This window comes from Dermacentor variabilis, chromosome 4 (genome assembly GCF_050947875.1).
Source record: "Dermacentor variabilis isolate Ectoservices chromosome 4, ASM5094787v1, whole genome shotgun sequence".
NCBI lineage: Eukaryota > Metazoa > Arthropoda > Arachnida > Ixodida > Ixodidae > Dermacentor > Dermacentor variabilis.
The window spans coordinates 8,566,290-8,589,695 of NC_134571.1; the positions used below are offsets into that span (position 1 = coordinate 8,566,290).

The 23,406-nt window shown below is 47.2% G+C and overlaps 1 protein-coding gene across 2 annotated transcripts in view; it reads left to right on the forward strand.

Moving 5' to 3' along the window:
- The window catches only part of LOC142578640 (major facilitator superfamily domain-containing protein 6), a 100,068-nt gene extending 78,579 nt beyond the window's left edge, over window positions 1–21,489 (forward strand). The window contains exons 3-4 of one of the 2 annotated variants that reach the window (XM_075688066.1): window positions 17,956–18,138; window positions 20,371–21,489. In XM_075688066.1, the coding sequence (XP_075544181.1) occupies window positions 17,956–18,138; window positions 20,371–20,507 (320 nt within the window). In that variant the 3' untranslated portion in view covers window positions 20,508–21,489. The remainder of the gene's footprint in view (window positions 1–17,955; window positions 18,139–20,370) is intronic. The other variant, XM_075688067.1, reaches the window with a different exon arrangement.
- The last annotated feature ends 1,917 nt before the right edge of the window (window positions 21,490–23,406 follow it).

Below are 23,406 nucleotides of genomic sequence, written 5' to 3' on the forward strand. Positions count from 1 at the left end.
GGCTCCAGTTCTTCGCAGTGCTTCCAGGCGTGGCTTCGCCAGATCCGCCCTGCCCTGCGACGCTGCTTGCGCGAAGAAACTCCTCTCTCACCACGTCCAGCAAGGAACACGCAGCGAAGGGCCCACACAATGCGCCAACATGCGCGGTTGATACGACGAACAAGCGAGGATTAAATAACAATTTCTAACGCCCCTAATTAAGTCAGAAACGTTGAAGTTTTGCTACACATTTCCCTTACGATTCATACGAAATGTCAACCTTGTGCAACCTCGAGCTCCTTCGGCGCACGAGGAAACATGACGTAAAATGGCCATATAACGCTTGCAAGCACTTGCTGACGCAATTTCTTACAAAAGCTGTATTTGGCCCACTATATTACATTTAACTTCGCCCACAAATTTTGCATAGCGTAGGGAAATAAACCACATTGTTGTGTGCGCGCGCGCGCTTGTGTTTGTTTGTGTGTGTGTGTGTGTGTGTGTGTGTGTGTGTGTGTGTGTGTGTGTGTGTGTGTGTGTGTGTGTGTGTGTGTGTGTGTGTGTGTGTGTGTGTGTGTGTGTGTGTGTGTGTGTGTGTGTGTGTGTGTGACGCGCGATTAGCAATGCCTCATGTTTGCGAAACTGTAGGCGCTAATGACGTGTAATAGGGAGAGTCTCAGTGACCAGACGTTGACAGAAATTCAGGGCGCGTCATTCTCGTACAGTTGGGAATGAATGAGACGCGATGATCAGTGAACGCGTATATCTCAGTGCCGTCTGCGCTATGTGGTGAAAAAAAAAGAATTGTTTGAGCATCGTATACCGGGCTTAAAGGTATAACTGCAAATGAAATACCAGCGTGTTCTTACCATTGCCGAAGCTGCGTGTGTACGCTTTGCACACGGGGATTGTACAAAAGGCGACCCACTAAAATTATCGCGCTTTATCGCACATCACGTGGGTCTTAAAGCAGTGAACGTTCTCGTTTGATTTCTTGTTATACTTACCTTTGCGACACGAAATTTATGTTCTGATGATGCAAAAGCACGCGAAAGTCAAAAGTCTAAAGCCAAGAGCAGCAAAGAGAGGCAGTAGCCATAGCGAAGTTACCACGCAATTAATTATGCTTTATATACGCTTCGTGCATTCGCATCGCGATGACAAATGGGCGAAACTCATTAAACTATGGTGAACATCCCTAATTAGCAGAGTGGCTTATGAAGAATGCTGTAAGGGAGAGCTGTGGATTAATTTTGACCACCTGCAGTTTTTCACCGTGCACCTAAGGCACAGTAAACACTGTTCTTGTATTCCGCTTTGTGCCCCCCCCCCCCTCCTGGAATTTGGGCGCCACCACAGGGTATGGCTAGTTGTAGAAGAGGTTAATCGTGTATATCGTTGAAGATTAGAGTGCAAATTGACGCAAATTAAGTACATTCACGTAAATGCAATGCCATTTTTTTCGAAGACCCGTCATTTAAGTAAATTGTCGCCCGGCACCGGGTAAATGTTCATCTTCTGTGGTAAAATATTTGCTCTACACGAGTAATACAATTTTTGTGGCTGTTTCATCTACGCAAAAGGCATTCTTGGCAATAACGATACGTTGTCTTACCGAGAAAAAAAAAACGAGGACGGTTACTTTCTATAAGCGCAGTTCGATGATGCTGTCACTTCAAATATATAGCAATATGCAAAAGTTGCGATAGCAGCTTAGATACAAGCAGTGCTTCTATGCAGAGGACCGGTCGGCTGTATAGGTTTTTTGCCAACCAGCGCCCTCTTCGGAGGTGCGGCAGATGGGAGGGGCACTCGCAGTGACGTCACGCCTTGAGCAACCAGGGAGAGTTCCATCGAAAGCTGTAACCATTGAAAGCGGTGTCGAGTGAGGGAGGAGGATCAGTGACGCCGAATTTTTGGCGTCACTCGGAGATTATTTTTTTTACTGATCGCCAAAAGTCAGTGCACTTCTTTATCCAAAGTAAACAGCCTGAAATTTACTTTTTCTTGCACTAATTAAATGGACAAAAATTTGGGTTTGAGGATTTTTTAGCACTGATAGCGTTTGCTGAAATATGAACTAAAAGAACCATCAAGATGAAGAAAAAATAGCCTGTGATATAACTAGAGCTCGTCTATAGCACAACCAAAACTTGTTTATTTAATTCTTAATCTCGTGCGTGGCAACGACAGCCGAGCGACTTTATTCACAGTAAATATTCAATTTAACTGTTTTAGCTCAACCTCCCCAACGTCGAGCTGTTGCACTGATTCTTAAAAGTAAGCTCATCGGAATAGTTGAATAGATTAACACGTAGTTGCTTTGTATATATTCATGTATTCTGACAATTTCTTTCTTTTCATAGTCGCCATAACCAGCCTGAAACATTCGGCACAAAAAACACCGCTACTGATTTATTAGGCACATTGCAGCACTGAGCACACACATTCATGTTCCATATACGAGTAGTTCGCCATCCATAAACATGCATAGTAAAAAAATTATTGAGCCTCCCACTCTCCTCTAATAAAGTCTGTCTGTCTGTCTGTCTGTCTGTCTGTCTGTCTGTCTGTCTGTCTGTCTGTCTGTCTGTGTCTGTCTGTCTGTCTGTCTGTCTGTCTGTCTGTCTGTCTGTCTGTCTGTCTGTCTGTCATGGGCTTCGTGCTGTTAACAAACATACTTATTGCTGGAAAAATCTTCGCTTCGGCTTTTCAGCGCATAAATGTACTTATTTAACTACCAGCGAAAAGTAATAATTACTATTCAAGTATTTTACTTTGCCCACTGCCGATATGCAACCGCTGTGAAATAAATGGAATACGTCACCTCATGCTTGACAGCACACGTTTCTGAGCTGGCATGCACTAGGGAAAATTTAGCCTCGATGCAAATGTCCGCATCTTAAGCGGCATTTCATATTTCTAGCAATTTAACATCGCCGTCGGATGATTTACCATCGCAAAAACAAGAACATAACCTCTTAAAGTTGTTGCGCGGCGCTTGCGTATTGTAAGGATTGGGGTCAGGCATGAAATAGATGGTAGCTGGCCCATGTCGTCGTCCAACTCATCCACGCTGAGGACGTTGTTGAAGGGAGAGACTTGTTCTCATTGAGAACGAGGAATATGGGATTTATTTACAGTATACACATGAAGGGTGGAGAACGTTACACTTCATCAGTCTAGCATGACTGAAAGAGAATGCACACTCAGCATCCGCGCAATGGCTGCTTAAAAACACTCTGTCCTCCCTAGATCCCTAGGTGAGGGAAAAACGGCCGTTCCACCTTCGACCAAGGGGAGCACCCCAAGTCGTCGTCGTCGACCCGCTTTTGGGGTCGAGGGTTTACACACTCACTTCCGCACAGGTTTCACTGAACACACCGAGGTGAGAGGGTTCTCGCAGACAGGCATCTTGCCGCGAGTAGGCGCCTCTTGATCCCAGAGTTGACCCCGCTGTCAGTGGCCGTCGTGTCTGTCCATTGACTGTGACGAATTCTGGGGCCCGTGAGACCGCACCGCAAAACATCCCCTTCCAGGAGTTCCCCCACTCCAAACAAACGTAAAGGCGACCGCGAATCGACCAACAATACTCGGCCCGCCGAACGTGACTAGACATGTCGCCGCCGTCCGTCTGTGGACGCGGCGCATTGTTGTCTTCACAAAGCGAGTCGTCGCAGCGGGTCCTGGTCCTGATCCCTTGCTAGTGATTCCAGCACACCTCCGCTGGATTGTACTGGCCCAGCTTCATGCTGCGCCAAAAGTGGGGCACCTCGGCGTTTCGCGCGCATACGATCGCGCAAGCCGTCGGTTCTACTGGCCAGGCATGTGCCGCTCGGTGCGTCATTATGTGGTCTCTTGTGATCTTTGTCAGCACCGGAAAAAAGCCCCTACTCCCGCCTGCTGGCCATCTTAAGCTTCTCGACGTTCCATACAAGCCGTTTCATCGCGTTCGCCTCGACTTACTTGGCCGTTTTCCTCTGTCTCTCTCAGGGAACAGATGGGTCGCCGTCACTACAGACTATGCGACGCGATTTGCGATCACCCGTGCTCTTCCGACCAGCTGCGCCACCGATGTAGCGTACTTCTTGCTCCATGACGTCATTCTCCAGCATGGGTACCTCGGCAGCTCCTAACCGACCAGGGCAGAAAGTTTCTTTCGAACGTGGTCAAGGACAATTTACGGTTCTGCCTGACGCAACACAAACTGACCACGGCCGACCATCCACAGATGAATAGTTTGACAGAGCGATTGAACCGAACCATCACCGATGTAATGGCAATGTGTGCGTCCGCCGACCATCAGGATTGGGATACTGCATTGCCTTTTGTGACGTTCGCGTATAGCACGTCAATACATGAGGCTGCTGGTTATTCGCCTTTTTTTTCTTATTCGGCCGCAATCCTACTTTGCTCAATGACACGCCGGTGCCTTCTCCTGCGTGCCCCCCTCCCCCTACCGAGTATGCTCGAGAGGCTATTATTGCCCGTGCTGATCATGCACGTCAAGTTGCCCGTGGTCGATTCATCGAGTCGCAGATCCAACAGCAATCGCGATACAAAAGCCATCACAGGACTACCCATTTTGCCCCTCGGTCCATTGTCCTCCTCTAGTCCCCAGCATGCCGTGTCGGGCTCCCCGAACAGCTTCCGTTCCCGTACACCGGTCCATATCGAGTGTGCCGCCACGTGACCTCCGTAGCGTACGAAATCGCTCCGTTGTCTTCGTTCCCATCGGCTCAACATCGCACCGACATCGTGCACGTCGTCTGCGTAAAGCCATATCATGTCCCAGGCACGTTCCCTGCCCTATGTGTTGTCAGGATTGGGGGCTCAATCCCATCGCTCGTGATCCGTTGTCAAGATTGGAGTCCGGCATGAATTCGAAGGTAGCTGGCCCATGCCGTCGTCCAACTTATCCACGCTGAGGACGTTGATGAAGGGAAGAACTGCTTCTCATCGAGAACGAGGAATATGGGTTTATTTAGAGTAATTAAATCAGTCTAACATGACTGCTTGAGAAAAAGAGTGTCAGTCCAACATGACTGCTCAAGAGAAGTTTCTCGAGCATTCGCACCACAGCAGTTTTTAAACACTCGGTCCTCCCGCGATACAAGGTGACGCGAACGTTCGTTTACTCATTGTAAACTAGCCGCCCCCACCAGGACGGCCCACACACACAAAGGCTCACGCGTTCGAGCCCACACACACAAAGGCTCACACGTTCGAGTGTCCGGAACCGACGTCAGAGGGGAGCCGTTCCGGGTAGCTCGGAGCCATTCTGGGTAGCTCGTTGTCCTGCGTCCCTGTCGGCGCGTGGGAAGCAACAAAAAACGGCTTTCCCGCGGCAGCTCGCGCACGCGTAGCAGATCAGGTCCGCGCTGAGGAGTTCGGGCACAATAGTTCGCCCGCCGAACTCATTCCGTCACAACGGCGATGGAGCTAGAGGATGGCGGCGGTTTCAGCACAAAGCCCGCTTCATCGAACGCATCCTAGCTGAAGCGACGGAGAGTGGGGGATGCGCGTCTTGTTCCCCCGTCGTAATTGGGTGGCAATCCTGCATTGTAGCTCGCCATTCTTAACAGCGCCTCCATGGCCCGAAAAATCTCGACTGTCTAGCGCTGACAACCGCTAGGCAGGAAGAGAACGGCTGGTGGTCAGGGGGGGATTGATGTCTTGGCTCGCAGCGACCACTTGTGTATTGATGTCACCGCCCCAAAACATTCAACAAGAACAGGCAACTGCAAAATGAACCCCACAACACGGCTCTGCGCCGAGATGACGTGCATTGGCCCTCACTTTAGACCCGCTAGGCTTCCAAAAAAAAAACATAAGTGCAGAAACAAAAAAATGCCGCATTTCGCTATGCCAATTTCTGAAGCAAATTCCTGCTGACAAATTCAGCAATCATGGAGGGAATCCTGCTAAATGAGAGGGGATCTTCTTCGCTTAATAAAGTTAACACTAGTAACCGTAAAATTTAGGCGGGACCTTCAAACGCAGAATTCAAATTAGCCTGCTCAATCCATCCGCATTGCTATGCAACTTTCCCTTCTTATATCTAACGGAGAAGTTGTACTCTTGGAGAGTGAGGCTCCATCGGAGCAAGCGACCATTTTTGTGTGACATTTGATTGAGCCACGTCAGAAGACAGTGGTCGGTCTCGAAGATGAACTTCGCTCCGTACAAGTAACACGACAACTTCTGGGCGGCCCAAACTAAACAAGCACATTCCTTCTCTGAAGCGCTGTAGGCTTCATCTCTTACATTTAGTTTACGGCTGGCATAGAGGATAGGATGCTCCTCGTTATCGTCGCCGACATGACTAAGTACCACGCCCATACCTCTGTCGCTTGCGTCGCATTGAACTATGAATTCCTTTGTGTAGTCTGGCGCGCGAAGCACAGGGCGAGAAACCAATAGCGGTTTCAAACTTTGGAAAGCGTTCTCTTTGTCCTTATCCCAGTGTACGTTACTCGGTGCTCCCTTTCGGAGGGCGTCCGTTAATGGACTTGCCATTTGCTAGTAATTCGGAATGTACCGTTGATAGTACCCCACAAGTCCCAAAAATGAACGAAGGTCTGTTTTCGTGCGCGGCTGAGAAAATTCTCCAATCGTAGCTATTTTCAGCTCGGGCGGCCGTCTCATGCCCTGGCCGACAACATGGCCTAGATAAGTAACCTGTGAACAACCAAACCTACACTTTTCCGCTTTCATCGTTAAGCCGGCTTCCCTCAACCGTGAGAACACCTGTTTGAGGTGCGATACATGTTGTTCCCAGCCGTCCGAAAAAATTGCTACATCATCAAGATAGGGCAAGGCGAACTCCTGCAAGTCTTTTAGGACAATATCCATTAACTAAGAGAAGCTAAACGGCGCGTTCTTCAGCCCGAAGCTGAGTGCGAGAGGGCGAAAAGTGCCTACAGGCGAGATTAATGCGGCATAGCGGCTGGCATTTTCTGAAAGCGGAACTTGCCAGTACCCCCGCACGAGATCTATAGTTGAAATGTATTTAGCAGCGCTAACTCTTTCAATTCGATCCTCCATGTTGGGTATCGGGTACAGCTGATCCCTAGTGATGGCATTTAACTTCCTGTAGTCAACACACGGACGAGGGTCCTTGTTAGGGGTTTCTACGAGTATTAGTGGTGACGTGTAGTCACTCTCAGCGGGCTCAATAACTCCCAACTCTAGCATGCGCTGTATCTCTGCCTCCATAATCTCTCTCTGTTTTGGAGACACCCTGTAAGGCTTTGATCTTACTGGTTCGGTTGATGTCAGTTCAATTTCATGCGTTATTAGTTCGGTTCTACCTGGCCGATCGCTGAATCTGTCGAGATATTCCCCTAACACCTCTTTTAGCTCATCTAGCTGCTCGGGCCTTAGAGCGTGCGAGCTTACCAAGTGCTCTACTATAGAGTGTTCTACTACTTCTTCTAGGCCGATTTCAGAGTTGGAGGTCGCCCTATACTCCTTAAACTTGGTACTAGTGCCATCCTGCTCTTTGATGGTATAGTTAACGACTCCGCTCCGCTCTATATACGGCTTCATCAAATTGCAGTGATATATCCTCACTTCCTTCCTGCAACCAGGCATTTTCAGAGCATAGTTAGTATCTGAAAGTTTGTGCAACACTTTAACGGGCCCGTCCCAGTGAACTTCAAGCTTGTTCTTTTTTGAAGGTTTGAGGATCATTACCTGGTCTCCGGCGTTAAACGTACGAAGACTCGCATTCTGGTCGTAAAGAATTTGGCGTTCTTTTGAGCTATTCCCATGTTCTTTCCGACTAGTTCTTGGGTTGCCCTTAGCCGTTCCAGTAAATTTAGCACGTATTCAACCACTGTTGGACTCTCCCCGCTTTCCTCCCACATCTCTCTTAACATTCTCAGTGGAGAACGGAGTGTCCTCCCATACACTAGTTCTGCTGGTGAGAACCCTGTCGCTTCATGTGGAAGCGTTCGCAAAGCAAACGAAGTTGCCGGCAGACAGTTCTCCCAGTCCTCCTTGTGCTCGTAACAGAGCGCACGCAAAACTCGCTTAAGCACCGAATGCCACCTCTCTACACTGTTTGACTGAGGGTGATAGACAGAACTGTGTATTAACTTTACCCCGCACTTTTGCAAGAATGTGGAAGTCAGTGCGCTCGCGAATACTGACCCTTGATCTGCCTGAATTTCGGCTGGAAACCCAACTCGTGCAAACACTGTCAAAAGCGCGTCTACTACTTCGGTGGAGCTGAGCTCTTTCAAAGGGATTGCTTCTGGAAACTTGGTTGCCGGACACAGCATGGTAAACAAGTACCTGTAGCCCGATTTTGTTTTTGGAAGAGGCCCTACCGTGTCTATTACAAGTCGTCTGAAAGGCTCTGTTATTAAGGGCACTACCTTCAGTGGAGCTTTCCATGTCTCTCCTGGTTTACCAGAGCGCTGGCAGGCGTCGCATGAACTTACAAAGTTTTCTACGTCTTTGAAACAGCCAGGCCAGTAGTATTCCATAAGCAATCTTTCCTTTGATTTGTTTATGCCTAAGTGGCCGGACCACCCATTTCCATGACAGAGACTCAAAAGGTCCTCCCTTACTTAGTAGGTACGACTAACTGATCTAAAATACCACCCTTTCGATCTCTGTAGTGCCGATACAACAATCCTCCTCTCTCATGTATCGTCACGTTGCGCCTAGCAATGCCTTCTTTAGCTGTGTCATGTAATTTAGCTAAGCTCTCATCATTCTTTTGCTCAGCTGCCAATGACTCTCTATCCACACGTAAGAGCTGATCAAAGTTCTTTGAGGCCGGTGATAATAACGACCCTGTCTCGCTTGTGAGTGCGCCAGCTTGCTCTTCCTGCTGGCTAGAACTTTGACACTCTAGTGCTACGCTCTCATTGAGCTGGTCAGCTGGCAGGCTCTCCTCAACTGTTCTTTTGTCCCTCGGGCCTAGTTCGGATTCGGGTATTGAAGTTATCCCCTTTTCTGCTTCCGCTGGAGGAGCTTGTGCATTTTCAGTCGAAAGCGCCGCGATCTTACGAGCTTGGCCTCGGGTCAATGCCTGTACTATGCCCTCTCCCAGTTTGAGCCCTTTGTCACGCAGTAACTGATTCGAACGATTCGAAAAGATGTAAGGATACTGCAGTGACAAAAATTTAGAAACTGCAGCCTCAGTCTCTAGCTCCCCGAATGGTCCACTGATTTTGACTTTGGCCATGAGCAGACACACGCTGTGTTCTTGTACAACCTGCTTTATCCATGCTACTTCTCCGGTGAAGTCATCTACCGTCACGTAAGATGGATGGACAATGTCCATCGTGGCGGCACTGTCTCTTAGCACTCGGCATGGTTTGCCATTAACTTGCAGGTCGTGAAGATATGGGCTTAAAAGTTCCATATTCTCATCTTTTTCCTCCACGTAGGAGAAAACTACGCTAGACTTCCCGCAGTTTACAGCTATATGTCCCAGTTTGTGGCATTTGTAACAGCGAATTGGTCTAAAAGATTCGAATTTTCTTTTCTGTTCTTTTTGTGCGGTTTCTTCGTTAAGTTTCTCCTCGCTCTCTTCTGCGGGCTTTTCCTCCATGTCTACAGGCTTCTATCGTCTAGTCTGCGCACCCCTTTTGAATGGAAATGGTTTTCCGCTGTCCATTTCGACCGTCCAAGTTTCCGTCCTCGGCGTTCAACTTTCTACGGGTTGCGTACTCTTCGGCTAATTCGGCCGCCCTTTCCACAGTGTTTACATTCCCTCTGTCTTGCACCCACAGTTTCACAGCTTGGGGGATGGTTTTGTAAAACTGCTCTAGACACATGCATTCAATGATCATGTTTCTGCTGTCGTACGCTTCCGCGCTTTTAAGCCACTCGACTAGGTTGGCCTTTAAGCTATATGCAAACTCCGGATATCCCTCGCTATCTTTCTTGCCTGTGCTCCTAAACCTTTGCCGAAAAGCTTCGGCTGAAAGGCGGTATTTCTTCAGGAGACTAGCCTTAACTTTTGCATAATCATATGCATCCTGTGCACTCAGTATGGCGATTACTTCCGCCGCCTCACACGGCAACATAGACAGCAACCGCTGTGGCCATGTACTCGGGCCGAAGTTCATCTTTTCGCAAGTCCTTTCAAAATTGCTTAGGAACAAGCCTATGTCGGTCCCGACCTCAAATGGCTTCAATAGCCTGTCCATGCGGTACAATTCTGCCTCACTTGATCGTCCCAGAGCGCCTTCACTTCCTTGAGACAACTCCAAACGTTTGCTTTCAAGTTCAAGTTGCATTTTTCTTAACTTGCGATCTTTATCGCGTTCCTCTCTCTCTTGTTCTTTTCTCTCTCGTTCTTCTCTCTTTTTCAGAAGTTCAAACCCCATTTCAATTTCTCCTTCACTGGCCTGTTCGGAAATTAGCTCCAATAATTCCGATTTTAGCATTTTCTTGCGTACATCTAGGGCCAGTTCCTCAACAACAATCAACAGCTCGTCTCTCAGCAGTGTCCTTAACTCCATGATTGCTGCTTTACTGCCTTGGTCCTGCTCGCTAAATCTAGCTACGAAAAACACAACCTAGCTAACAATCATCAATCTAGCTTCCCTACTGTTCTAAACAGAACAACCACAAAATGAAGCCTAGAGAGTCAAAGCAAGAACCAAGCACTCACCGCAGATACAGCACCATGTCGCAAAGTCCATCTCACCGCTGTCAGCCAGTTGTCAGGATTGGGGGCTCAATCCCATCGCTCGTGATCCGTTGTCAAGATTGGAGTCCGGCATGAATTCGAAGGTAGCTGGCCCATGCCGTCGTCCAACTTATCCACTCCGAGGACGTTGATGAAGGGAAGAACTGCTTCTCATCGAGAACGAGGAATATGGGTTTATTTAGAGTATTTAAATCAATCTAACATGACTGCTTGAGAAAATTGCATCAGTCTAACATGACTGCTTAAGAAAAAGAGTGTCAGTCCAACATGACTGCTCAAGAGAAGTGTCTCGAGCATTCGCAACACAGCAGTTTTTAAACACTCGGTCCTGCCGCGATACAAGGTGGCGCGAACGTTCGTTTACTCATTGTAAACTAGCCGCCCCCCCCCGCCCCCCAGGACGGCCCACACACACAAAGGCTCATACGTTCGAGTGTCCGGAACCGACGTCAGAGGGGAGCCGTTCCGGGTAGCTCGGAGCCATTCTTGGTAGCTCGTTGTCCTGCGTCCCGGTCGGCGCGTGGGAAGCAACAAAAAACGGCTTTCCCGCGGCAGCTCGCGCACGCGTAGCAGATCAGGTCCGCGCTGAGGAGTTCGGGCACAATAGTTCGCCCGCCGAACTCATTCCGTCACAACGGCGATGGGGCTAGAGGATGGCGGCGGTTTCAGCACAAAGCCCGCTTCATCGAACGCATCCTAGCTGAAGCGACGGAGAGTTGGGGATGCGCGTCTTGTTCCCCCGTCGTAATTGGGTGGCAATCCTGCATTGCAGCTCGCCATTCTTAACAGTGTGCAGCGAACCTTTTCCGTGCCGTCGTATTTCGACTGCACCGACTCGGTGCTTTCGCTGCCGGAGGGTCATGAGACTAGCCGCCTGTCCGGCGGACGAAGAAGACGTTGCATAGCAGAAGAGAAAGAGGACGAGCTGTGCCCCGGCTGGCCATCTTTGTTGTGGTGGTGCCACTCGCTACCACTGTACATATTCTTGTACATAAATCCTTTTTGACATTTCCCCGTAACAATATATAATGTCATAGACGAAACTACGTTTGATTTCGTGGACCAACAGGGCTTAAGAAATTCTCAGCGCCGAACGTTATGTCCGACCCCTCAAACACATTACAGCGAACTGGACCTCCTGCGGTTCTATAGTAAATCGTGGATAAGTGGCATTACCTATAGTCAATCTACATCGCGCATAATTCCAGCAGGGATATCCTTTGTTTACTAAGCAAGTATTCGTTTAGTGCAGTGCTAGAAAGAAAGGACTGTGATCTATCCCGAACTGCCATAAATGCACACGCGCCACAGAAACAAAAACGTGTTTGCACCGCACGCAAACACACATGCACTACCAAGTAAGAATTGGCGTATTCTTTAAAGACACCTCTTGCACGTTTTATTTTTAGGCGAGATAAACCCAGCACTGCAAAGGTCGAGCATCATACTTATTTCGTTCTTTGAAGACAGTGTGATGAACAAGAAAAACGGCAAACATTTTCTATATGAGCGAATCTCGTGCATACTCTTTTCTAAATTATTAGCGTTGGTAATTCCTCTGCATTCCCTCCGCCTGGTAGGAAGGTATGTTTGTCATTTATATGTTTAATTAAAAAAAATAGTCTGAGCTTGTGAGATGTGTGGGTCAGGAAGACCTTTCTGCATCTGATTGGGTGAGTCCGAGTGCACGCGGCTGAGTGGAATTTTGGAAAATCTCAATCCGAGTGAGTCCAGCTGAGTATAAATGTGAATCCGAGTGAGCTCTAAGCAAAAAAATATAATTCGTGAGAGAGTCAGAGTGAGCTCCATTTATTTTGCCGGCCTATGGCTAAGCGCCTAAAGACAAAGCAGTGTGGCACGCTTTGACAATAGGAACAGAACTAGACGAGCAATGTTGTAAAGAAAGCTCGTGAGTCGATTAAATGGTTTAATTCAAATTGTTCAAAACAGAAGGTAAGAGAAGGATGGTGGCCTTTTAAGCCTGAGGGAGGCGGATTATTTTTTTTGTAGGTAAGGACGATAGTGGAGGGAGGGCGGTCAGTAGTTTCAACGTGACGTAAGGACGGCACCTGCGGGCGCGAGGGCCCGCCTCGTGCTCGCAAGGCACTCGTACCGCTGCGGAGCACTGCCATTTATCGCAAGAGCACACACACACACACTTTGAACTTCGCCTGCACAGTACACATACCGTACCTCTTATTTTTGCCAAATTTAAACAAGGTGTCTTATTTAGTTCGCTGAGCACGCCGGAGAAAACAACTGCGCACCTCGCATGACACACGAAGTTACGAAAAAAAAAAACGAAGGTTCAGTAATTATTTGCAATCCTTCTGATTATTTGTCACGAAAGCGAAAGTTTCGCCACACATTACACTTAGTATGTAACATATTTTCACTGAATTCAAAGTTCGTCTCTTTACGGTTTTAATGCGAAAGAATTATATGCCATATTACGCGAAAATCCAGCGTCGGCGGCGGCGACGTGACCACGCGATGGTACCAAAAATAGCCGACGGCGCAAAGAGTAAGAACTCGTCAGAAATACTGTGATTGAGGTTAAATTTCTCAGGGAGGTTCCTGTAAAGAAATTAAATTAATGCCTTTGAAAATAATTTTTAGAACACTTGGAATTGTTGAAAATACTGGCAGTATGAAGCACTGGAACGGCTGAATAAGCAACTTTGTGCAAAAGCTGTAGCTACGCTAGACAGAATAAGCATTTACTGTTTTCACTCGCAACATGCTGCCTACTTCAACGAAATCTAAACAACGTGCCTTGCATGGTTCACCGAGGAGACCAGGAAAAAGCAACTACTTGTTGCGCATAAAAATTGCAAGACGACGACAATCCAGTAAATATATTATATGGTCCTCTGAGGGAAGCGGGGAAATTTTGTAAGCGTTTCATATATAACGCCTCTAAACGCGCCAAAAGTGAGTGTGTGTCAGTTCATTATACTCCTAACTGACACACCTAGCTACATTCAATATGTGTCTGCGTATTGCCCCTCATATTCACCCTCAAAATATAAGCTTCATAAGTGAGCTAGTTAAAAAAAGAACGTGAAAACTAGCATATAACGTTTTTGAGCGCTTCTAGTCACATTAACAGCTTCGCTGCGAAAGAATTCGATTATGCATATTTCTATTTTAATGAGTTACCGGTGACCTGTTCTACGAATTACATGGCATCTCCAGCTCCAGCTCATTTTCCTAATTTCAGCTAGAACGTTATCAGTTCTGTTTATTTTTGGTACAAAGTTTGTATTGCGGCTGTACTAATTAGGGGCTTTAATACTTAAAGACTTAATTAAAGCTGTTGCGCCAAGCGAGAGGACTTAAGCGAGAAAACAAATCCCGACAGCCGAGCGCACCAGAGCGGTGTCGTGTTTTGTTTTCTTGCTTAAGTCCTGTCGCTTGGCGCAATAGCTTTAATTATGTCTGGCCCACTGCGGAACTTTATTTAAAGATTTATCAGCGGTATTCCGCCACTGTAAGTGAAAAAAAATAGATTCGTTTAATGTATTTTATATATGCTAACAGTTAAAAAAAGTCGCAGTTTCGCCCGAAAGGGGAAGCATAGATTGCGATAGCAAATTAGTGGACAGTTATACGAAGTAGATATAGCAGCTATAATTATCAGCAGCATGAACTTGTAAAAATAGGCACTCTAACAAAATTAACGAGCATGGTGTCACGCACGCACAACCAACATGAACACATCTGACCAGAGAGCTAAGCGGTTGAAAAATAAAAACATAGAAAATTTCAAAAGCAAGGCTTTTATCCTTTTTTTCAACCATGATAAAATATAAAAAACAAAACAGAGCTTCCTGTGGAATTCCTCTGTTGCAGTGCGACTCCTTGTCGGTTTTGTCTCTTTGATGTGAAATCAATGCCTTGACGTGAAATAGAGCCTAGATTTTGAACCTGGAAGCTCTGCTGGGATTTTTGTGGTGTAATAATGTAACAGTGTAATAATGTAACGCCGGAAGAAGTAAAGAAAGCCTTGGGAGCTACGCAAAGGGCGAAGGCAGCTGGGGAGGATCAGGTAACAGCAAACTTGTTGAAGGATGGTGGGCAGATTGTTCAAGAAAAACTCGCCACCATGTATACGCAATGCCTCATGACCTCGAGCGTGCCGGAATCTTGGAAGATGGCCAACATAATTTTAATCCATAAGAAAGGGGACCGACCAGCTTACTGTCCATTGCCTACAAAGTATTTACTTAGGTCATCGCAGATAGAATCAGGAGCACCTTAGACTTCTGTCAACCGAAGGACTAGGCAGGATTTCGTAAAGGCTACCCAACAATAGGCCATATTCACACTCTCAATCAGGTGATAGAGAAATGTGTGGAATATAACCAACCCTTATATATAGCCTTCCTTGATTACGAGAAAGCGTTTGATTCAGTCGAAACCTCAGCCGTCATGGAGGCATTACGGAATCAGGGTGTAGACGAGCCGTATTTAAACATACTGAAAGATATCTATAGCGGCTCCACAGCCACCGTAGTCCTCCGTAAAGAAAGCAACAAAATCACAATGAAGAAAGGCGTCAGACAGGGAGATACGATCTCTCCAATGCTATTCACAGCGTCTTTACAGGAGGTATTCAGAGACCTGGATTGGGAAGAATTGGGGATAAGAGTTAATGGAGAATACCTTAGTAACTTGCGATTCGCTGATGATATTGCCTTGCTTAGTAACACAGGAGACCAATGACAATGCATGCTCACTGACCAGGAGAGTCAAAGCAGACAGATGGGTCTAAAAATTAATCTGTAGAAAACTAGAGTAATGTTTAACAGTCTCGGAAGAGAACAGCAGTTTACGATAGGTAGCGAGGCACTGGAAGTGGTAAGGGAATACATCTACTTAGGGCAGGTAGTGACTGCGGATCCGGATCATGAGACTGAAATAATCAGAAGAATAAGAATGGGCTGGGGTGCGTTTGGCAGGCATTCTCAGATCATGAACAGCAGGTTGCCATTGTCCCTCAAGAGAAAAGTGTATAACAGCTGTGGCTTACCAGTACTCACGTACGGGGCAGAAACCTGGAAGCTTACGAAAAGGGTTCTACTTAAATTGAGGACGACGCAACGAGCTATGGAAAGAAGAATGATTGGTGTAGCGTTAAGGGATAAGAAAAGAGCAGATTGGGTGAGGGAACAAACACGATTTAATGACATCTTAGTTGAAATCAAGGAAAAGAAATGGGCATGGGCAGGACATGTGATGAGGAGGGAAGATACCCCGATAGTCATTAAGGGTTACGGACTGGATTCCAAGGGAAGGGAAGCGTAGCAGGGGGCGGCAGAAAGGTAGGTGGGCGGATGAGATTAAGTTGTTTGCGGGGACAACGTGGCCACAGTTAGTACATGACCGGGGTAGTTGGAGAAGTATGGGAGAGGCCTTTGCCCTGCAGTGGGCGTAACCAGGCTGATGATGATGATGATGATGATGATGATGATGATGGATGTAACAATTATATTTGTTTCAGTATTAAAGAAATAAGTATGTCAGGTTTTTCAAAGCTCATTGCGCAATCGTCTTTTTTACAATGAAGCTGTTTATGAATAGGCTTCCGTGAATTTCTGTTCCGCGTCAACGAAAACTATCATCATCAAATGCTCATAACCCCCTAAACAGGCAAAAATGCAATGGTTCAACTCTCTCGTAATGCTGACGCTATATATATATATATATATATATATATATATATATATATATATATATATATATATATATATATATATATATATATATATATATATTGAGCGTTACAGCTCAATATCTTATCACCATCAGAAATACAGTCAAAGCACTTTCAGGTAACACTGTCAAATTTTCTTGTGTAATCGCGACTTATCGTAGAAATGCTCGTGAAAATGACCTTGGTCGAACTCGCACAGTCATTTGAATACCAATAGAACAGTCACTTCTTCTAAAGACATGAGTCACTTCTGACTGACGATTTCATTTTCAGGGTGTTTGTAAATAATAGCTGCAGTATTACTTGTTTCCTGGCAGGAGCAAACACAGCAGATATTTCGTATTTTGAAAAAATGAGGGCCACTTTTTGCTAATGTGTACCGAAAATTTGCACTTTGTAGATTGCTTACGTAATTTGAAAACAGTAACTGACTGGTCCCTTTATCTAAATTTTCATACGTTATACGCGGAATTTGGGTGTTCCCCCCGGTATCCTCGGTAAAATGTGCGGGGCACGGTGTTTATATTTATTCTACGCACGAAACAATGTTCCGAGTGGCGAGCGATATATGTTTACTCTGTGTAGGTTCATTACAGCCTTGGTAGAAAGTTACTCATTGGAGCGTTCCAAGGCGTCATACTACCGCTAATTTAAATATTTTCGAGACTCCCAAAACAACGCACGAGATACGGACGTGAAATTCAGTGAAAATAGGAATATCTTAAGCGCAATGTCTTGCGTGAACTTTCATTTCCTGCTTCATATGCAAGCGTCGCAGATAATTACTAAACCCTCGTTTTTTTTCATGTATTTTCATGAAATACCTTTAGTCACGAATTGCGATAGACTGTCGATAAATGTGTGAAATTTATATCGTTTAATTAATGGTGTGACTGAAGGGGCATTACGAGATTCGTGTTTTGTTTCTCCGGTGTCCTGGGTGAGCTAAACGAGGCATCTTGTTTATATCTAAGGAAAGTTAGGGGCATGGTATGGGTAAGGCGTAGGCAACGTTCCAAATGGGTGGGTTAATGCGCATTTTCTCGTAGAATATGTATGGAAGTGGTCCATAGAGCTATTGGTCTGTTTTACGAGCGGTGTGAGACTTAGACGGCTGCGCTGGCATAATTACAACAACTGAGGCCAAATTTGCGTATACAACGGGAACAATACGCCAAGTTTATGTGCGATGATAAATAAGTGTCGATCAAATACAGCGTCAAAAAATTGTGAGCAAGTGTTCGAGAGTATCACGCTACTGATACTATAGCTAGGTTTCCCAATGTCCCAAGAGAACTCTGGGTTTCGGATATTTCATACTTTGAAGAAATGGGCAGCATTTTAAGCGCAAGTCCAGCGCCTCCCGCACGACGGCGCATTTGATAGACCGAGACTTGCTCTGGTCTGCCAGCAAACGCGACGCCGTTCGGTGCGAGACCTGTCTCTTGCGGGCCCCGGTGCTTTTCGAGGCCCCGCAATGCTGGCAGCCGTATGTGCGGAGTCTCCTCGGGAGGCTCCTTGCCTTGCCACCAGCCCGCTCGGCGTCGTCTTCTCACCCTGCGTCCGGCGCGCGTCGCAGGTCGCAGCACGGGCAGCCTGGTGGGCGGCACCGCCATGTACTTCCTGGGCGCCGAGACGGCCTTCCGCATCATGGGCGCAGTGGCAGCGTTGGCCTCGGCCTCGTACGGCTGCTTCTGCTGCTGGCAGCGATCCGCCGCTCGGCCACCGGCGGCGGCGATGCAGGCGCCAGGGGGCGCCGCCGGTACGCGCTCCTCTCGGGACGAAGTTTGCACGACGAGGCATTAGAGAGCTTTAGAATAGGGGCCCCAAAGAAATAACGTCGAAGCCATTGCGCATGCGCGAGACGCAAACTGCGTTTGGGTTTTGCGCTGGGAACGCTATTTCACCGATTTAGCGAGAGCCCAAATAGCGGCCCCAGAAGCTTTGCGTCAGCAAATATGGCGGCACCAATCGAAGCGACGGCTCTAACCTAGCACCAAACTGGGATCGATTCGTGGTAACGCGTGAAGTTCGCAAGCTAGGAGAAGTGACTGCGGTTATCGCTTTCTCTCAACTAGCGTGTGTTATGAAAATTGATTCATTAGGCGCCGCCGACTCCGAATTCGATTGTGGATATTATGGCTCGTAGGCCTAACACGGCTAAGCTTGGCTGGTGAAGGCACGTAAAGTTGGTTTGCTCAAAACTAATCGCAACGAATTGTTTGGTGCTTGCAGAATAACCTCTAAATAGTAATTAAACGCGAATACACGCGTCAAAATTACTATTCCTATCATAAAATGGCATATTTTATTTAGTCATTTCTAATAGCTTTTCTTTGACGCCGTAGTGGCGCTGCGAGCGCAAGACGCTATCCGCAAACTCAAAGCACTATTCTAAAACTCTTCACTCCTGCATGCCACAACGCTAACACCCGCAAAGCTCTTTGGGGGCCCCAACTATTCGGGCCCCTATTCTAAAACTCTCTATTGTTACTTACCAGCGGAGCTGGCACGAGAATTACGCCTACGTGGACGCCACGAGTGCAATATATATATATATATATATAAGTTTAAGTGACTCTGAAAAGGCTAATTACAAAAAAAGTTATCAATTAGCCTTTTATTAGTACTTTAGGGGCGGTTGTTTAAATGGCGAAATGGAAGGCAGTCGCAACTTAATGGACCTTCATTTTCAAGGTATCTTGGAAATCGCAGCTAATTTGAAACGGCTGTCAGCGGCGAATCGCAGAAAAGGCAGCCCCGCTATCGTCACGTCAGACCCGTGACGCGCGAGGAAGATCGACAGCTCCGCCCACTCTTGCCGCCCGCCCAGCGCGGGCGTGCGGGGATCGCACACTCGGAGCGTTGCCGTCTGACGCGCAGCAGGACGCGCCCCGCCTGGTTCGGCCTCAAATTTGGACCATCAATATCTCAGAACACTCGCGATTTTTTGGATTTCTGAAAAATGCGCATGCCGTAAATTGTGACGTCCTACGAGTTTTCCATAAAACTGCCCTCAAGTTAATTATAAAGCAGTTAACAACACCTTTTTGGTAATTAGTCTATTTAGATTAACTTAAGCAGCGGCAAAGTATTTCCGCCTCGATCATCGTAGAACTCCTTTGGGAAGAGAACAAATGTCTCACAGTCGTAGCACTTTTACAAAAAATATGTATACATGGTGTCCCAACTATCGTGCACGAAGATTTAAAAATATGCAAATGCCACGTAGCTGGACAGAACCAACGTAATATTGTTTGCCGTCAATAGAAGATACTCAGATTATTTTTTGCATTCCGCCTAATTACATAAGTAGTCTTATTAATTAACAAATTCCTCAAATATTATAATTAGATTAAAAGTGTCAATGAGTATATTGTAGAGCAACGTGAAAAACTCCCGATACAGCTTTCTCTTGCTGCATAGTGTTTTGCCGGCTTTAGAATCCGTTCGCTATGTTAAACTTCAAACTATATAGGCAACAGCACTTGGTTATTTTTTAGTGAGTTGCTTAGCCTTTCTCTCTCTCTCTCTCTTTTGTTAATTCGGTTGTCAATCATCTTCCAAATTCTCTTTTCTTTCAGTCATTCATTTCGTTCTTTTGTTTATATATTTACCCCTTTCTTTTTCCACGAGCACCATTTTCTGTCGCTTCTTTTATCTCTCTTTCAGAGAGACGATAGTTCACCGACCTTCAGGCGGAGCACAGTGCTTCGTGGTGTGCGTTCTCGTTTCTTCTGTCGTCGTGGTTTTATGGGCTGTTTCTAACCTTTGCCGTAGATAACATGCAGCGTTTTCCTATGGTTCTCGCGGTACTAAACACCAAAGATAGATTCTCATCGCGACGGGGAACAACAGATGTGAGTTAGCTCTCGGGAATCATGAGCGGAAATAGTAAGAGCAACACAGGTCAGTACCGCGCCAGCGACGTTTGTGTGCATTTGTTCGCACTTTGGTCAGTTTGTCACCCCCTCTCTCTTTTCCGTTCGCGCAGGAGACAAGCTACCTTCTCCGGCCGCTGAGAACGCGCCCGCCGCATCATCGGCGACCGACGGCCCGGCGAGGAACGATGACGCCGGCGGAACGGCCAAGGCGCCGGGCGAGGGCCGCTCGGAGCCCGAAGTCTCGTAACCGGGAGCGCCGCTGTGCTTCACGAGTCAGTCGCTGCTGAGCGCTCCGACACCGCGCCATTCTGCGGAAATGCACCGACCGGGCGCAGGAGTGCTCGCACGTCCTTCACCGGTTGCGCGAATTAGGACATTTGAAGATGCATGCGGCGTCAAGTGCATTTGAGACCCCCAAGATGGTAAACACCAAAGGCGCCGTCTTAGGCTCCGTATAGACACAAGCGAACCTAATGGGATTCCCTCGGCACAGGTTAATGCCGTGTATGAGAAGACAGTTTCCGGAGAGAGCGGAGACCCACTCCTTGCGACGCTTAGATTGGCCACGCTCACCGTTTCGTGAGCGTCCAACGATAGCAAGCAAATTGTCACTCAGATTTCCTCGCGAACCAGCAGCGTTGCCAGCCTAAGTGGACTTCCACGATGCCGAATACCTGTCCTTCGGGAGGAGGTGCTGTTAAGACAGGACTGTGCCGTGTGAATAGCGCGCTTTCACAGACACACATTGCTCAGGTGTATACAAAGGCAGGAATGCTACTTGCAGTGTCCATGGTGCTCGGTATGAGAATCAGATGCCAAGATGCTGCCGAGCCTGAACATGGCGCTGTCTTAGACAAAGGACAAAGAAGGTTCATGCTTTGCTTGTTCGCATTCAGCATCTTCGGGTAGTTCCCGAGTTCCTCGGGAGAAATTGAATGAAGCGCACTGAACTGTATAAGATCTCCCCATCGTGCTCGAGGAACTCGTCAAGGTTTGTGGGAATGCACTGCGAACCAGAATGCGGAGTGCTATTCTGAACATGAGCTTCCCTGCCGCCATGGCGTTGCAGCGACCGTGTGCTACTATGTGTATGAACGAAGCTACATGTGCCCAAAGACGGATGTGCTGATTTGTGGGTTAAAGCACTCACTGCGAGTAGCTTGTGATAATGGCATTTCGATTACGTTCAGGTAAGGACACGCATTATGTCCAGTAAATGGTGACTTCTATGCGCAGTTTCCCTTTCATCCATGCACCTCTCGTTCAAAATGTGCACGAAGTGGTAAACTGGGACACATACAAACACATAACAAGAGTACGCTAACAGTCAGCCGACACAACGGTATGTCTGTGATCGAAGACGTATATCTGTGGATGTTTCAGTGTCTTTAGGACCTTTTGGCCTTGCAAGCATTCAGCCCGCTCTTGCTCCTTTCCAATCACACTAAGGTCCCCATCAAATTGGACAATACGTCGGCCAACAGTGCCCGCGAATATTGTCCGTCGTGCCGAAACAAAAAAAAAAATAAGAAAGGGTCTGTCAATTGGTTGATCCGACGGAAATACGTTCATTGCCAATTCTCAAGCTTTGGGTAACTAACACGGCGCCCGAGGAGTGTCGAAGCTCGACGTCACGCGCCACCTGTATTCTTATTGGCTCCTAAGGTGTGATTTCATACATCCCTCCCCCCTACTCCACACGCTCTCTCATCCCACTCATTTCTTTCTCCTCTCCCCGTGTGACATTACACACGTCCCTCATCCTTTCCAATCTTTCCTCCTCTCCCACGCCGAAAGGTAACCGACGGACGCCGACGGGTTTCCGTTTCCACAAGCGTTCTAATGTTGACGCATTAAAAATCGGATACATGACGAGAACATGTATACACTAAGAAATGTTGCTCCTTTGCAAAAAAATGCCGCCGACAATAATTTCCAGACTGCATTGGCCAAGTTTTTGTCCAGTGTGCCAACCTATACAGCCATCACCACATCTCGAGGGCTGTAGCCTTGTATAGTAGAGAAAAGAAAGTGTACAATCAACATTCTCTAAGTTTAAGGTGCGTCACAAGATTCGCGCGACTTTCCTTGAGTTCTAGCACTGTTTCTAAAGCCTTATCTTTGCCCTCAAATATGCGTGTACTCCTTCAGCAGCACAGCTCTCTATCGCTCTAGACAGAAATCACAGTAGTAGTACTAACAAGCATAAGCTAACTTACGGCACTAGCAAAGACAATAGTACAAAGAAAATCTTAACGAAAACTAACTACGTACGCTGATGAGAACTTGAATAAGATCGCGGACGCTGCATAAAACTCCGCATTAATCTGCGTAATCAAGAACCTCCGTATTCAGAAATGCAGCTTAACTTGAAGCCCATGCTTGGCCTGATATAAATGATGCCTCGCGTGAACGTGCCCAAGACGCTCATAGCGTTTCCTTAGGTGCGTTCACGATAGGCGTCCTTTAACTGAAGTCAAGCGTGGGCTTCAAGTTAAGATACATTTCTGAGTACGGGGGTTACTCGCCAATAGGGCACCTTGGAATATGGGCGTTGCGTTCACTGCGACATATTGCTTTCATCATCCTGTATCGAGTTAGAACGGCTCCACCCACACAGATGCGCGGCAATTATAATAAGCGCAAGCTTTAGAGGGCACAGTGAGACAGACAAGGTACACTGTCGCGTCTAAAGATTGCGCTTGTTGTTCCCCGCAAGAATGAACCCATGAGCCAAGCAACATATTCAAATATGGTTATTTAAGACTGGACAATCCACTTGCCCATTTTTGCTTTATGGGGTGGGGTTGATGTAAAACACTTCGTCTGGTTGTGCCCGCAGTTTGAAAAGAAAAAATTGGAGGACGCTTAAGCTTCGCTTTCAAGAGTGGAACGCGACAGCGTTCCCGTCGACCCGCCAAGGGGTGTAAGACAATGGGCTACGGCGCAGAGGCTGCGCGCCCCGCATGGGACGCGGTGAGCGTCGAGCAACGCAGCGTTCGGCGCGACAACGAAATGCGCGCCTGAGCAAGCGACGCACGCCTGAGCCTTAGAAACAGCTAGTTTCTAAGGCAACACCGCGTTCACTAGAGGCGCTTTTGTACCGCTTCGAAGCATCGAACTCGTGGCTCAGTGGTAACGTCTCC